The following is a 16,403-nucleotide window of genomic DNA, read 5'->3' on the forward strand; positions in this document are numbered from 1 at the left end:
TTTTTTTTTTCACCAAGTTTAGTTTGAACTTTCCAACATTTCAACTTCTTCACACGTCAGCTGACCTGCGGGAGGTCTCCCACTCGCCTGAACCCGGCTGACCCCTGGACCACCTGCGAGGCAACCGGTGTCACATCAACCCCTCGAGGTCAAAGGGTCAAGGTCAAACAAGATGACTCACGGCGATGTCGGGCAGGCGTGCTGGAGCAGCGTCCTCGTACGCCGGGTTGGAGATGCTGCGGGTCGCACATGCAGCCTCCGCCTCCTCCTCCTCCTCCTCCTGGCAGAGTTGATGAAGGTCATACACATGACGTCAGTGTTGGGGAAAAGTAACTTAGTTACTAGTTACTTTTCAAAAAAGCAATTGAAGCGCTATTATTCCATAACCTAGTTATTTTCCCCTAAAAGTAACAATTACTATTTCAATGACTTTTAGTTACTTTCCTCTGTACTTTAAGTACATAAATATCTAGAATTACTAAATTACATTTGGGTGAAAGTAACTGGTAAAGTTAGCCATTACTTCCCCAAAGAGTAACTAGTAGAGATGTATGCTGAAACCCAATATCAGCCGATACTGATAGCGATGTGTCACATGACATGCTGTGGTGGAATGGATACACGTGTACTTATCGGGAATAAAATCCAATACATGTATCATACTTTTATGCCCATATCAGGCCCATCATATTGGGACATCCCTAGTAACGCCATAAGTACTACATAAGTACTACATAAGTAGCGTGTCATTCGGTCTGCAATCCCTCCAGGATCTGTACGCCTCCAGGACCCTGAGGCGTGCCGATCCCTCTCACCCCGGACACAGACTCTTGGAGACGCTCCCCTCTGGCAGGAGGCTGCGGTCCGTCAGGACCAAAACCTCACGCCACAGGAACAGTTTCTTCCCGTCTGCTGTCAGCCTCATCAACAAGGCCTGGACCCCCCCCCCCACACTCTTCACACCCCACCTCTGCCTCATCCTGCCACTTTGACTCTCTCTATATGCGTTACATTAACGCCCAGTTTGGACTCTTACGTATATTACATACGTATATTACATACGTATATTACATACGTATATTTATACTGTATTCTGTATTCTGTATAGTTTTGTATTTTCATTTTTTAATAGATGTGTCTGCACCAACTTCACCAAAACAAATTCCTAGTATGTGTTGGATCATACCTGGCAATAAAACCATCTGTGATTCTGATTCTGAGGTTGCTATGGCAACACTTGGAAGGTTAGAAAGCGTAGCCGATGACGACAACACAAACCTTGAAGTAGCGGAACTGGAAGAATTTGTCGGAGCGTCTGTGGAAGTGAAATCCCACAAAAAGGAAACCTGACACCAGAACCACGAGCAGGACGGCGCCGAGTCCCGCCCCCGCCTTGTGAGGCGCACCAACCTGCGGGGCCGAGACGGAACAGCTCGGTCTGGAAGAACACTTTGAAGACGCTTCGCTCGGATGGCACTCACCTCCAGGCGAGGGGGCGGGGCCAGAAGAGTTCCCCGCAGGACGTGTATGACGCCGTTGGCAGCCATGATGTCGGCGGCGGCAACAAAGAGGCCATTGACATAACGAGACGACTGAGGACGACACAGCGACTATGAAGACGAGCTCAGCAAACACGAGAAGGAAGACGTGACGTCTCACCAGAGACGAAGGGTCCACAATGTCGACGAGTCCAACAACGGTCAGCGTTCCAACGCGAGTCCTTAGCCGAGTTCCGTTGGTCAGCTGACCCAGGGTCAGAGCCTGACCCTCCGACAAGTGGAACTCCAGGTCGCGCTGGGACAGCGTCTGCAGATGAGGACGGCGTAAGGACCAGGACATGGCGGAGAAGACATGGGGACTGACTTGGTTTTCCATCAGGCTGTCGTTGTCGGGGACGAAGAGCGTGGACCGGACAGCGGGGTCCTGGAGACGCTGGACGTAGCGTCTCCCGTCTTCCGACATCTGAGACACGTTGAGGACTTGCTGCAGGAGGAGACCAGGGAGGACGTGTGACTCCGTGCCAGGGTGGAGAGACCTTCACGTTGACTCACAGTGAGGAAGTTGGACAAGGCAGGCGTGGACATGAGGACCTGCAGAAGGTTTCCCGTGCAGCTGAAGCCGTCTCCAACGTAGCCGGACTTGCACTCGCAGTTCACGTCTGAAAGGCGTGCAGAAGAGACCCTGATGGTCCAGCTCTTGTGGAAGAAGCCGCCCCTCGCTCACCCTTCATCCGGAAGCAGAAGGCGTCCCAGGTCTCGCTCAGGTTCTTGCGGACGCCGTAATCCACGATGCCAACGTGCCCAAAGCCACAGTTGGGGTTGGCGTAGGTGGTGGGGTACGCCACCTGGGCCCCGTCCAACCAGCCGGCGGCGCACATGTTCAAGCCGCCCTGCGGACAGGAAGTCTCACCATCAGGGCCGGCGGACATTCTCTGACTTCCAAACACATTTGTGGTGCCTTCACGGACCTGCTGAGCATAGGACAACTGCGTGGATGAAGCCAAGACCCCCCCTGTGGCGGCGCACGCCGCTCGTGCTGCTGTGTAGTTCATCTTGTACTGGCCGTCTTCCGAACGCACGTGGAACACGCCCACTGTCACGTCTACGCAAACGTAGCCAGCAAAAATATTAGGGCAGCCGGGAGGGGGCGCCCCGACGTGCAAATACCTTCAAAATGGAGGTCGGTGCAGCGTGCGTCCTGGTGACATCCCCCGTTGCCCTGTAGACAGCGGCTAACAGGAAGCTGTTTGACCTCACAAGCGACGCCGTCTCCGATGAAGCCGTCTTTGCAGACGCACTTCCTCTTTGCCTGCAAGCGAAAGCCTCAGCATGAAAAGGCACCCGTAACACCGAAAAGTACGCGGCGGGACTACCGGCGACATCATGACGCATGTGGCGTGTTCGTGGCAGCCGCCGTTGTCCCCGGCCACGCAGGGATCAATAGGCCGGCAGGTAAAGCCGTCCCCAGAGTGGCCTTGAGGACACGTGCACGTCACGCGCTCGCCTCGCTGAGAACACTTGGCGTCCGTAGCGCAGCCGCCATTCCACACGTCACACAGGGCCGCCACTGCAGACACACGGAGTCAGGCGTGTCCGACGCGTGTCCGACGCGTGTCCGACGCGTGTCCGACGCGTGTCCGACGCGTGTCCGACGCGTGTCCGACGCGTGTCCGACGCGTGTCCGATGCGTGTCCGACGCGTGTCCGACGCGTGTCCGACGCGTGTGCGCCTGGGCCCAGTCCATACCTGTGCACGTGTAACCGTCTCCCTCATAAAATGGCCGACACACGCAGGTGTTGTTGTCCTGGCAGACGGCCTTGACGGAACAAGCCGGAGAACACGGGAAGACCTCAGCTGGAGGACGGCAAACGTTAGCTTAGCACAAAGACGGCGTCTCGCTTCTGTCCATCCAATGGGTTCACCTTGCTCGGTCTCGCAGCGTTCACCCGTCCAGCCGGCGTCACAGAAGCAAGACCCGGTCCCTCTCCGTCCGTCATCGCACGTTCCGTGTTCCAAGCAGTTGCAGGCTGGGAAGTGGTTTCCTAGTCTTAGCTTTGGTCTTAGGTACGCACTAGCATACGTCTACGTACGCTAATATGACTAGCAAGCAACCATCTTGGGGGTTTAGGGACCCCAAAGGAGGGGATGATGGGATCCTGATGTGACCGGCGGGAAGACGCTCACCTTTGCAGTTGGCGCCATAGAACCCGTCGGCACAAAACTGGCAGGCCACGCCCCCGAAGCCTGCCGCGCACGTGCAAGTGCCGTTACCAAGATGGCCGTCGTCACAGTTGCCATGGTGACTGCAAACGGCACCCACACCGCCCGGGCACGCTGGACAGGAAGTTGGTGGGAGGTTTGTGATGATGTCACCGTGTTTCCGTGGTCTCACCTTGACAGTCCCGCCCGTAGTAACCACGGCAACACTTGGGCTGCCACACCCCGAGCGTGCACACGCTGCGGCAGCCCGAGTTCCTGCTGACAAACATGGCGGGCAGGTCGCACTTCTCCACCGCCTGAAGGCGACACAGCGTCAAAAGGAGGCGGTGGTGGGTTGCCATGGAAACGAGCAGCAACACTCACCTTCAGTTTGGATCCTCCTGGGCAACGATTGGCCGAGGACGCGCACACGCCACAGCTCATCTGGTGAAGGTCAAAGGTCAACACACCATTGTTAGTAGCGTGACCTTCACAGGACTCACTTTGAGGTCAAAGCTGGTCTGCTCATCGCAGCGCCCCCCCAGACTGGGCGGGGTCAGCAGGCAGTCGATGCCGTACGCGATGCCGCTGTCAAACACCAGATGTCTCTGGACGATGCGGCACTTTCCGTCGTTCACCAAGATCTGTCCCTGACGGAGAGAAGGGCACATGAAGGTCGCTCTCCTTCCTCGTCCCTCCTCTTCATCGCCCTTACCATCTCATCTGGCCCGCCGCAGCTGAAGGAGAGGGAGGAGCCCTGCAGCGTGCGAGCCGAGTCCAAATGGATCAGACCTTCTGCGTAAACCTGAACGCAGACAGCGAGAACGTGAGAAGCTCCTGAGGCTAACGTGCTAGAGGTGGACCTTCACCTTGTGGTTGGGGAGAACGTGATACTTCAGGTACTCCTTCAGCTGCTGGCGGTTGTGTGGGTGCAGCAGGAAGTCCTTCTGCTCCGGCGGCAAGGTCGCCATGGCGGCATCGGAGGGCAGGAACATCGTGACGGGCTGGTACATCCCATCATGCACCGCGCCCATCACGCCCGTGTCCTGAAACATCAACATCAGCATCACGGGACCGTCTGGCTGCCAGAACCTACACAAGCTGAGAGCGGGTTTGGACCTGCAGCAGCTTGTAGAAGGTTGTGTAACCGTGGCGATCGGCCACGTGCGTCAAGTTGACCTGCAAGGAGAAGACTTCTCAGCGCCAGCAGTCTCGGCACAAACATCACGTGACTTCATGACAACGCTCACGCCCGGGTCCAACTCCATCTTGGCGTCGAGGCCGGGCGGGAACAGAATCCTGTCGATCTCATGGAAGATTCCGTTGACGCTGAGGTCGTCGCTGTAGGTGACGCTGGCCTCGTTGATGAAGATGCTGCCCTGAAATTGAAAGCATGGAAGATCAACCTCCATCCATCTTTCATCTTCCGCCTATCTGAGGTTGGATCGCAGGGACAGCAGAGAAGCCCGGACTTCCCTCTCCCTCTCCTCGTCGTCCAGCTCCTCCTGCAGATCCTGAGGCATTCCCAGGACAGCTTGGAGAGTGTCCTGGGTCTTTACCCCAGGGGGGCGTCCGGGGGGCATCCTGACCAGATGGCAGAGCCACCTCACCTGGCTCCTCTCCATGTGGAGGAGCAGGGCTTCTTCTCCAGGTTTCTCCCAGATGACAGTGCTCCTCACCTTGTCGCCCGCCATCTTGTCCTTCACCAAAGCTCCTGAGCCTCGGTGGGTGAGGGTAGGAGGTCCACTGCTGGCCTGTGCTGTGTAGATCATGCAGACATCATATCTAACATACATTCCATTGTCACCTGGGAGGAGGAGGAGGTGGCCAGGACGAGTCCAGACAAGGTGGTGAGGTTCTGAGGTGGGCGCAGGTCAGCGGGCAGCAGCGTGTGACACATGACCATGTGACCACGCAGGACGGCGCCCAGTTCTTCTTTGTGCTTGTCGGACATCAGACGCTTCATCTGCAGGAGGCCACGGGAGAGCTCAGCACCGGCGTCCGTCAACTCGGACCGGACTTGTCAGAACGGAACGGCACTTACCCTGCCCACGCCGCGCTTGTCCGCCAGGTAGGCGGACGTGCTCGGAGCGAATACGGTGAAGGGGCCGCGACCTTTCAGCGATATTTCTGCAAACTGAAAGCAGAGCCAATCGCTCGCATGATTTGCCAACACAAAGGCGACCTGCTCCCTCACCATCAGGCCCAGGTAGAAGTCCCGTAGGCGGCGAGCCAGGATTTCCTGTACGGGGGGGGGCGCTCGGGTTTACGGAAGGGAGGACTTTTATTTTGAAGGCCATTGTGTGGCCTCTCACCTTGCCCAGGGTGCCTTTGCAGCTCAAACCGTCGCCGATGAAGTTAGACGTGCACGTGCACGTGCGAACGCCAGGGCCGCTCATGTTGCACCTGGCGTTCCCGTGACAACCGCCATTTCTCTGCAAACACAAAACGTAGCCAAAAACCTGCCAAATACCTTTTACTACCTTATACTACACTTTTACTACCTTATACTACCCTTTTACTACCTTATACTACACTTTACTACCTTATACTACACTTTACTACCTTATACTACACTTTACTACCTTATACTACACTTTACTACCTTATACTACCCTTTTACTACCTTATACTACACTTTTACTACCTTATACTACACTTTTACTACCTTATACTACCCTTTTACTACCTTATACTACACTTTACTACCTTATACTACACTTTACTACCTTATACTACACTTTACTACCTTATACTACACTTTACTACCTTATACTACCCTTTTACTACCTTATACTACACTTTTACTACCTTATACTACCCTTTTACTACCTTATACTACACTTTTACTACCTTATACTACCTTTTTACTACCTTATACTACCTTATACTACACTTTACTACCTTATACTACACTTTACTACCTTATACTACCCTTTTACTACCTTATACTACCTTTTACTACCTTATACTACACTTTACTACCTTATACTACACTTTACTACCTTATACTACCCTTTTACTACCTTATACTACCTTTTACTACCTTATACTACACTTTACTACCTTATACTACACTTTACTACCTCATACTACCCTTTACTACCTTATACTACCCTTTACTACCTTTAACGTACCTTTTACTACCTTTGACATAGAAGTTACTACCTTTTGGGTACCTTTTAGGTACCTTCTGACACAAGTTAGTAGTTTTTATGTCCTTGGCCTGTGAGGGTACCACCAAGGGCAGCCAAAACGGTAGAAGAAGCAAGCTACCTAGCCGAGCTAGTAAGCGAGCCTAACCACTACTCATCAGCTAGTAATCAAGCAGTTGAAAGCAAGCCTTTGAAGTAGTATTCTACAGTTATGCAAGAAGTACCTTTTGACACAAGTCGATGGCCGTGCAGCTGCGTCCGTCTCCTGCGAAGCCGTCCAGGCAGCGGCAAGACGTCTGGCACGCACGACAGCAGTGACAACACACAAGAAGAAGAAGAAGAAGAGGACAGGAGCAACAAAAAGTGGACTTTACTTTGTTTGGAGCCACGTGCACACAGTCGGCGTTGGCATGGCAACCACCATTTCCTTCCAGGCACGGGTTTATCTCTGACAAAGGCACAGGCCATACGGATGACGGATGAATGAATGTGGAAGTGGCGAAGATGAAAGATGGATGATGATGATGATGATGATGATGATGTTTGCCGACTGACCGACACACACCAGCCCGTCGCCAGAGAAGCCCGGGTCACACACGCAGACACGCTGGCCGGGTCGCGTCCGTTTACACACCGCGAACAAGCTGCAGCCGCCGTTATCCTGCGCACACGCGTCTTCAGCTGCGCACACGCACACGCACACGCACACGCACACGCACGTTTGTCAGCATCCGCCAAGCCAATAAAGTTAGAAGCATGTGCTTTGTTGTGTCCACCTTGGCAGAAAGTTCCGTTTCCCTGAAAACCGGCAGCACACCAGCATTCTGATCCGGATGGTCGGACCACACAGCTGTGACAGTGTTACATGTGTGTTACATGTGTGTTACATGTGTGTTACGTGTGTGTTACGTGTGTGTGTTACATGTGTGTTACGTGTGTGTTACATGTGTGTGTTACATGTGTGTTACATGTGTGTTATGTGTGTGTTACAGGAAGTCAACTTTGAATGTGGCTTATTGGACTGACTTTGCACTGGTGTGACACGGGACGGAACCACAAAGTTCTGCAGTGGACCGGATCTCTGAAAAGAATGCCAACATCTTTTAGGATTTCAAACATCAGGTGATTACTTTGAAAGGCGGATGACTTTATTTTGAAAAGGGATTTCAAACCTTCGTCACACAGGACGCCCCGCCAGCCGACATCGCACTTGCACGTCCCGTCGCCACTCGGCCCGTCGTTGCAGCGACCATTTTGACAGCGGCAGGCTGCGGAAGAGACACGTTATCGTTAGCGACGCGCTGGCGGGCGACCTGCACGGTGACATTGGCGGCGGCGGCGGCGGCGTCACCTTGGTCGCAGTGGATGCCGTACTTGGCGGCTTGGCAAGTCTCGCAAGCCGTTCCCACAAAGCCTTCATTGCAGCGACACCGTCCGGTTCCGTTGGTTCCGTCCAAACATATGCCGTTCCCGGAGCACGGCTGACCTTCGACCCCGGGACAGGACTCGCAGTGCGGCCCATAAAAGCCACGGCAACACGTGTGCACCTGAAACACGGCGAGTCGGCGAGTCACGGTGAGCACATGCAGAACTTGCGGAGCTAAGGGCGCACGCACGATTTGGGTTTGCAAGCACGTTGCCCGGCAACCGATGGTCAGCAAACGCTCGCCCTCGAAGGAACGCGTGAACATGCACTTCATCCTCTTGGACTTTTCCTGCAACACAGCATGCTTACCAACGTGAAGCGTCCAAACCCAAACCCAAACATCTGCCTCACGTCTGGACTGCTGCCGGCCGGACAGGGGTCTCCTCGTGGGTAGAGACAGTCCACACAGGAACCCTGCACACACCACCACCTTCTCAACCTTCAACGCCCACAAGGTCGTCACGGTGACCAACTTACCTTCACTTTGTGCTGACGGATCTCATCGCAGCGGTTCCGCTTGACATTCAGAACTGCAGAGAGAATGTGAACCACACCGTTGTTCCCGCTCAGGATGTTGGACGTGTTGATGGGAGCGTCGTTGACAAACAGCTGCAGGAAGGACGCGGGACATCTTTTCTTTTGGACGTACGAACACAAAGCATCCGAAAGCAAAAACAGCAGAAACACATCCAAGCACATCCGTCCAAAACAGGATCAAAGATACACACGGACCGCAAAAACAACCGCATGAAACAAACAGGATGTTAGCCAGGCTAGCCAGGAGGTTAGCCAGGCTAGCCAGGAGGTTAGCCAGGCTAGCCAGGATGTTAGCCAGGCTAGCCAGGAGGTTAGCCAGGCTAGCCAGGAGGTTAGCCAGGATAGCCAGGATGTTAGCCAGGCTAACCAGGATGTTAGCCAGGCTAACCAGGAGGTTAGCCAGGCTAGCCAGGAGGTTAGCCAGGATAGCCAGGAGGTTAGCCAGGATAGCCAGGAGGTTAGCCAGGATAGCCAGGAGGTTAGCCAGGATAGCCAGGATGTTATCCGCCAGGATAGCCAGGATGTTAGCCAGGATGTTAGCCAGGCTAACCAGGATGTTAGCCAGGCTAGCCAGGAGGTTAGCCAGGATAGCCAGGAGGTTAGCCAGGATAGCCAGGAGGTTAGCCAGGATAGCCAGGAGGTTAGCCAGGATAGCCAGGATGTTAGCCAGGATAGCCAGGAGGTTAGCCAGGATAGCCAGGATGTTAGCCAGGATAGCCAGGAGGTTAGCCAGGCTAGCCAGGAGGTTAGCCAGGATAGCCAGGAGGTTAGCCAGAGTACCAGTCCCAAGAAATAAGATTGGGATTCCCAGAGGAAAATTGGTGGAAAGAAAATGATTATTTTTATTAGACGCAAAACTGCACTAAAACCTCCATCTTAAAGATGGCTGCTCCTGCACGGGCCACAGGTAAGACTGACCTTTCCGTCTCGTGGGAAGAAGCCCAGCTGGAAGCGGAACCCAAGCAGGGTTTGTTTGTAGCCCCCAGACTGCAGGTGGGTCTTCAGCAGACGCTCTGATGCCACCAGGTGGTAACGAGTGGTATTGACATCCTATGGACGGCGTCAGAAAGGAAGGTAGCATTCTCCGACAGAAGTCGGTCCAGTGTGTCACGAACACAATGTTTGTGTTCCGTACCAGTGCCGTGGCAGCCATTTTGTCAAGGTAGTCTTTGACGGCGGCGTCTGTGGGAGCAAAGATGGTGAAGTCGCCGGCCCGCTCGATCTCATCCATCAGCTGGTATTCCTGACAAGAAAAGGACAACACCGTGTGACTCGACCCCATCCGACGCTGATCCGCGCCAGGCGGTGCTGATGGCGGTGCTGATGGCGGTGCTGATGGCGGTGCTGATGGCGGTACCATGAGGTACGACGTGAAGAGCGAAACTTCCGGGAGCTTTTGGAGTGTTGCCAGCGGGCCTTCGCTCAGCTTCCTGTCTGGAAGCACAACCTGCCGGGAAGGAGAACATCAGGATGATCATGGATATACAGAATGAAATCCTCATTCCGTCCAAAGGGAAGGGTACCGCGTCGACCAGGTGAATGATCCCATTGGTCGCAGCCAGGTCAGCCGTGCTGATGCCTGCCCCGCCCACACGCGTCATCTGCCAACGCAAGGTGCCATGCAACAGTCACGCTCACACAGTCAGCAACGCTGGTGACCAAGGGACTCGGGCCGCTCACCTCCTGGCTGGTAGAAACAGGAAGTGGCGTGTTGAGAAGCGAGGTGAGAGAGGAAGTGTTGCTGAGGCTGTTGAGCGGATGGACGCCGGCGATCATGTGATGTCTGCAAGTCAGACAGGTCAATGAAGGTCAATGAAGGTCAATAAAGGCGTCGACGTAAAGCACCGAGTGACTTGTGGGCGGACGGACCTGAGGAGACTCGCTAGGTTTCCCTTGGCCATCCAGAACTCTTTGTCCTCTGGAGACATTTTGGCGACCGCGGCGGATGAAGGCAACAAGAGCGTGGTGTTCTGGTTCTGGTCCGCCAGCAGGTGACGTAGACCCGCCTCCTGGCATCAAGAAAGACACATCAGACCGCGTCTTTGTGTCCGGCTCGGGAACGTTGGCGTCACTCACAGCGGTCCACGTGAGGAAGTCCGAAGCGTCCGGAAGCATCGCCAGCTCCTGAAACCAGAAACCAAAAACTGTGCATAGGTCAGGCGTGCTAATCATGCTAACGTGCTAATTTGTCACCTGCTGAATGCTGCCGTAACACAAGCGACCGTTTCCCGCGTAGCCGTCATCGCACACGCACGTCCACTCGGACGAGCGCAGCTTGCAGCTGGCCTGAGGGAAGAGGACGGGCACGACCGCAGAGGTCACGTGGCGTCTCCAGAGAATCCACGGCGGCTCTCCACGGTGGACTCACCAGGAAGTGACAGCCGCCATTCTGACCGACGCACCCGTTGAGCGCGTCGCACTCCCGCCCGTTTCCTCGGTAGCCGCTGTTGCATGTGCAGTCGCTCTGACAAATCACACGAATGACTTTTTGACTTTCTCAGCGACACCCCTGAGCTGCAGGGCCAAGGTTACCTGTCCCGGGCCCACGTAGACGCAGGTGGCGTTGGGGTGGCAGCCGCCGCGGTCAGCAGCGAGACAGTTGTTGATTGGCTGACACTCTTCTCCATCTTCCTGCCACCCGGTTAGACACTGGCAGGCGCGGGTGGACGGGCCCGTCTTTACACACCTGGCCTACAGGGGGCGCAAGAGCTTCGCTGCAATTGAACGCACAACCGCGTGCATGCGTTCCCAGGAAGAACCGCCACCTTACGTTCACACTGCAGCCGCCCCGAAAGGGTGGAGCACACGGGTCCAATTCCACACAGGTGATTCCATCGCCTTGGTAACCAGGTCGGCAAACACACCTGAGACACAGAAGATTGCATTGCATTGCATTGTGGGTCATGGAGGACGCAGGCGGCTCCCATACTTTGGGGTTCCCCGGCCGAGGTCGCAGTCGGCATGGGCGTGGCAGAACCGGGCCAGCGAGCCACACGGCGTGGTCCTGCGCTCGCAGAAGCGACCCGTGAAGCCTGGCTGACACGAGTCCCGCTTGCAGCGTCCGTCCGAGTCGGGTCGATTGTCGCAAAGTCCGTGGAGGCAAGGACACGCTGCAAACACGCCACGCCTGGCATCACAACACGGAAGGAGGGTGCTGAAGCGGCGCGTCTCTCACCGGTGTCGCACTCGGGTCCAAACTTGTTCAAGGATGAGCACAGCTGACAGCGAGAGCCTCTGAGGTTTGGCGGACAGTTGCAAGTTCCGTTTCCTTCAATACCGTCCAAGCACTGAAACGACGTCCGTGTTACTGATCACACGTCTTCCTCAGTGCTCGTTTAAATCTCTCCAAGTCACCCGCAGACCCGCGTTACGCTCACCTGACCGCGTCCTGAGCACGGCGTCTGGTGCCCTCCGGGACAGGGCTTGCAGTCTGGACCGTAGAACCCGTGACAGCAGGCGGGCGTCTGAAACAAGAGGCGAACGCGTCCTAAGACCGCAGCAGATGATGGTTTGACGTTGCTGGTACTGCCAAGCATTCTACCGTGACGGTAACGTTACACAGCGGCGAGCATCCGGTCACCGGGAAGCCAAGCGCGGCGCCGCCAACGGAGAGACTGTAAAGGCAGCCGAAGACGGAGGAACCCTGAAGAAGCACAAAGGAGACGCGGTGATGAAGAAGACCAGCGGTGGGGTGGGCAGCCCGGAAAGCAAGCAGAGTGAGACGTCGCACCGTGTAGACGCCTCCAGACGAGCACTGTGACAGTTTGACTTTGGAGCAGCTCACGCATTGGCCCTGAAACGGCGGCGCACAAAGGAAGGAAGTCAGGCCATCTGAGCAGGAACGAGAGCGAAGACGTGTTGCAAGTCACCTTGACGATCTCGCTCTCCGTGACGTCACACCTGTGAGGCAGCAGCGGCTCCATGGACGCCGGCATCAGAAGCGCGTCAACCACGTACAGACGACCGTTCTTTGCCTCCACCGCCGCCTCCAACACCGCCGCCGTGTTCACCATCACCTGACCCTGACAAGTGGGCGACATGACCACCAATCAGCAGTGATAAATAATCCATAATCAGTGACCACTCCCCCGTACTCACATTTTGACTGACGGTAATGCTCAGCGCCTGATTGGCCATGGTGGAAAGTAGTGGGCGGGACACGGCGGTGAAGACATCCAACTTGCGGAACAAACACGAATCATCCACCGCCATCAGTAATCAATGATGGAGTGATCGGCGGGCGGAGTCTCACCTGCGTGGACGCCACGATGTGATTCCTCAGAAGCTCCACCCGCTTGGTGGCGCCCTGAGGCACAAACAAAGATCCCGGCTGTTGAGTTGGAAGAGCAAATCAATAAAGTTGGCTCACCGCTCGGCTACGCAGGTATTCCAGGTGACTGTCTGCCATGGCGTCAAATGCTGAGCTGACAGGGGCAAAGACCGTCACGGGGCCCGGGACGTCCAAGATGGAAGCCAAGTCAGCGTTCTGCAGTCGCGCATAAAAAGCATGCGGCCCCGACGGTGACGCCACTTCCTGTCCTGGTGTTGCACCAGGAGGAAACGCGGACTTACCTCCAGTAAGGATGTGAACGTTCCAAACTTGCCGTAGTTGGACAGAATCTTCATCAGGTTCTCCTGAGGACGTAGGAGGCCAGTCTTGAGTCTCCAGCTTGGGCCGTGTTGACAGGAAGTGGCTGACCTGAACGTCGCTCTCCACTGTAGGCGCCACGCTGTCCATCAGCCTGTTGATGATGTGGATTATCCCGTTGGAGGCCACCAGGTCCGGCTGGATGACCACACCCCTCTTCCTGCTGCCGTGGATTCGGATCTTAGTCTGCGGGTCCTGCAGAAGAAAGACGACGAGCGGTACTTCCTGGCAAGCTCGGGGCGCCACCCACGGCGTGCCCCAGTCTCACCCCCTCAGATATCTCGCTCTCCGCCGACTTCCCCGTCAGCGTGTAGAAGATGTCGCTCTCCTTCAGGGTGTCAAAGTTCATCACCCCGGCAACCAGGTGCATCTTGCACAGGTACTTGGCTTTAGACGGGTTGGCAGTCAGGGTCCGCAGCTGCACACAAATACTTTCTACTTCAAAAGGAAGTACGCCTCGGTGCAAACAGGAAGGACCAAGTAGAGGTTCTCACCGAGGTTCCTCTGAAACCTTTGTTGATGGGAACAAAAAGGGTAAACGGACCCAAGTTCTGCAGGGGCCATGACACAGACCCTGGTCAGCCGGGCAGACACAGGAAAGACAAACAAGGTCAAAACGCTGCCGGCCAATCAGGTGCAGGGATGTTGCCCGGTTACGCTACCGAACAGCGTGATGGCGCTGGTCAGCTGACCGCTCCACGGGCCACCAGGCACCGTGTTGAGCTCCATCAGACGCTGAATGATGTTGCCGTAGCAAACCTTTCCATCGCCATGGTAACCCTGCAGACAGGTGCACCTGGAAGAAAGTCTGGTCAGCATCTGGACCGACCCTACAGATGAGTTACCTGCGGACCAATGGACCGACCGGACCCGTCCTGGTTCCACCGTGGTGCAGTTGGCATTCCTGTGGCATGACTCGGCCGTGCACGCGTCCACCAGGTGACAACTGCCATCCGCCCGTCGGTCAAAGCCGGGAAGACACTCGCAATGAGACTAAGAGGAACATCTGTTAGGTTTGGAGAAGGATTTGCTTCCAGTTCTTCATCGTGCCCCCCAGTCTCGCACCTCGCCTGGCCCGTCGTAGACGCAGCGGCTGGACGTGGCCAAGCAGCCGCCCTGCTTGGTCTGACACGGGTCGACTGCCATGCAGACACGCCCGTCCCCGCTGTAGCCTTGGTTACAGGTGCAAAGGTGCTGGTTTGGACCAGAGTGGACACAAGTGGCGTGCATGTGACACACCCGCTGTGCACACGGGTTTACGGCTGATGGAGACAGTGGATAATTCACTTCCTGTCCACACGGATGCTCAATCATTTGGACCACAGACTCACGCAAGCACTCGTGACCGGACTCCCGGTACCCAGGCAGACACCGGCACACCAGGCGGCCCGTCAGACCTTCTTCCATGCAGCGCGACGTGGACGGGCACCGAAGGGACGCACACGCCGGAAGCTCTGCAAGGACCGGCCAGCAGGTGACGAGGCGACAGCGTGCAGGGGACGGCGGCGACAACACCAAACTCACCTTGATCACACTGTGGACCCGTGTACCCGGAGAAACACGTGCAGGCGCCGTTGCCTTTGAGGCCGCCATCACACACGCCGTGAACACACGAGCAGACTGGATGCACAACAACGCATGACTGGACGCCAAAACGACAACCCCCCCCCAAGAAGACCCGGGACATGTTCACCGCTTGGCTTACCCGCGCTACAGCTTGGGCCGTATCGATCCGCTTCACAGTCCTCACAGGCGCTTCCTGCAAAGCCCGCCTGGCAAAGGTGCACGCCATCACGTGGAACCAACGTTGGATCAACGTGTAATCAACATGCACGTACGTACCTGACACGCGCAGGTTCCGTTCCCTCCGAGGCCCTCGGAGCAGGATCCTCTGTTGTTGCAGGGCCGCTCTGGCTCTTCAGGACATTCTGACGCACAAACAGGAAGTTGTGAGGAAACAGGAACATCACGGCACCAGCCCCCACGGACCAGCGGACGGCGCCGCGGGTGGTTTAATACCACAGAAATAGAAAGACTAGAAAGCTCACACCCGGACACAACACACAGGGCGCCATCTTGTGTAGGCATCTAGAGGTCGTTGACAGCCGCACAGTAGGCCATCTTACGGCCTTGTCACGTACACAATTTCACAAACCATCAGTAAAAACATGAACAAGGTAGTGCTACACAAGATGGCGGACTCGCGGCGACAAAAACTTACGGCTCATGAGTTTTCCGCGTCATGTTGTTGTGTGTTTAATACTAGGATGCCATTTTGGAGGCGTCATGTGACCTTTGAAACGTGATGCCAACACATCCAGGCCTTGAAGTAGGAAATGAGGAGCAGCAGTAGTAGTACTAGTAGCAGTATGGTAGTATGGTAGTATTTACCAGTGCAGTCAGGTCCCCAGTATCCTGGACAGCATCTTTTAAGCTCCGCCTCCTTGTAGCACTCAAAGGAACAACCAGGGATGGACAGCTTTAGGGTGGCACTGCGGATGTGATACCTGGACACACACACACGCCTCGTTGCTTGGCTGCTCATCTCATTTCCAAGAGGTCATGTGACTCACTGGCAGTCCTGTGCCGTGGACCCGGGGGTCTTCTTGTAGCCGGAAGGACAGGGCAGGATGGCAGCCAGGCTGCACGAGTGACACAACGTGCGAGTCCGCAACACGGTGGAGTTGGAACACCAGTTCTGTAAGACAGACTTTTACTTTGGAGGGCCACTGGACAGTCGGAAGCCAAGGACTCAACATGAAAGTAGAAGAACACGTGACCTCTGACCTGCTTAGATACAAGCGGCGTCCCTTCATTCATCATCATCATCATCATCATCATCACGGTGGTCATCATGGTGGTCCGCATCTGTGATGCCTTCATGACCTCCTCTTCGCTGCTCTCGTGTCCACTTTGTGTGTGTGTCCTCTCTTTATACT

General features: G+C 55.5%; 1 protein-coding gene across 1 annotated transcript; it reads right to left on the reverse strand.

Annotated features, from left to right (window-relative positions):
* Positions 1–10: 10 nt before the first annotated feature.
* On the reverse strand, positions 11–16,376 carry stab2 (stabilin 2). The gene is made up of 68 exons (XM_078791212.1): positions 16,252–16,376; positions 16,038–16,162; positions 15,856–15,971; positions 15,307–15,392; positions 15,170–15,236; positions 14,989–15,084; positions 14,796–14,918; positions 14,530–14,726; positions 14,127–14,457; positions 13,959–14,038; positions 13,733–13,882; positions 13,516–13,659; positions 13,389–13,451; positions 13,186–13,302; positions 13,069–13,122; positions 12,915–12,995; positions 12,686–12,838; positions 12,547–12,609; positions 12,358–12,459; positions 12,194–12,280; positions 11,992–12,103; positions 11,746–11,926; positions 11,587–11,680; positions 11,349–11,507; positions 11,185–11,280; positions 11,010–11,102; positions 10,893–10,940; positions 10,686–10,825; positions 10,497–10,599; positions 10,340–10,417; positions 10,174–10,263; positions 9,952–10,059; positions 9,735–9,866; positions 8,757–8,888; positions 8,631–8,693; positions 8,470–8,568; positions 8,205–8,400; positions 8,026–8,121; positions 7,880–7,934; positions 7,630–7,703; positions 7,409–7,534; positions 7,228–7,301; positions 7,078–7,149; positions 6,014–6,133; positions 5,896–5,940; positions 5,743–5,835; positions 5,506–5,664; positions 4,949–5,077; positions 4,818–4,877; positions 4,568–4,744; positions 4,414–4,503; positions 4,202–4,348; positions 4,083–4,142; positions 3,892–4,015; positions 3,684–3,833; positions 3,422–3,526; positions 3,246–3,353; positions 2,873–3,066; positions 2,667–2,808; positions 2,468–2,601; positions 2,224–2,389; positions 2,052–2,158; positions 1,864–1,983; positions 1,660–1,806; positions 1,482–1,592; positions 1,278–1,410; positions 182–282; positions 11–113 (listed from the first exon to the last, which is right to left on the reverse strand). Exons 1-68 carry the CDS (start codon positions 16,345–16,347, stop codon positions 57–59), a joined length of 7,731 nt encoding a protein of 2,576 aa, XP_078647338.1. The 5' UTR covers positions 16,348–16,376; the 3' UTR covers positions 11–56.
* Between the last annotated feature and the right edge of the window lie 27 nt (positions 16,377–16,403).

This window comes from Doryrhamphus excisus, linkage group LG6, assembly GCF_037039965.1.
Source record: "Doryrhamphus excisus strain RoL-2023G ecotype Guam linkage group LG6, RoL_Dexc_Guam_v1.1, whole genome shotgun sequence".
NCBI lineage: Eukaryota > Metazoa > Chordata > Actinopteri > Syngnathiformes > Syngnathidae > Doryrhamphus > Doryrhamphus excisus.

Coding starts and splice junctions, on each gene's coding strand:
- stab2 (XM_078791212.1), bottom strand. CDS start 16,347: ATGAAGGCATCACAGATGCGGACCACCATGATGACCACCGTGATGATG. Junction 10,826..10,892: donor ACTTCCTCACGTGGACCGCT/GTGAGTGACGCC, acceptor TCTTGATGCCAG/GAGGCGGGTCTACGTCACCT. Junction 7,535..7,629: donor AAACGGAACTTTCTGCCAAG/GTGGACACAACA, acceptor GCGTGTGCGCAG/CTGAAGACGCGTGTGCGCAG.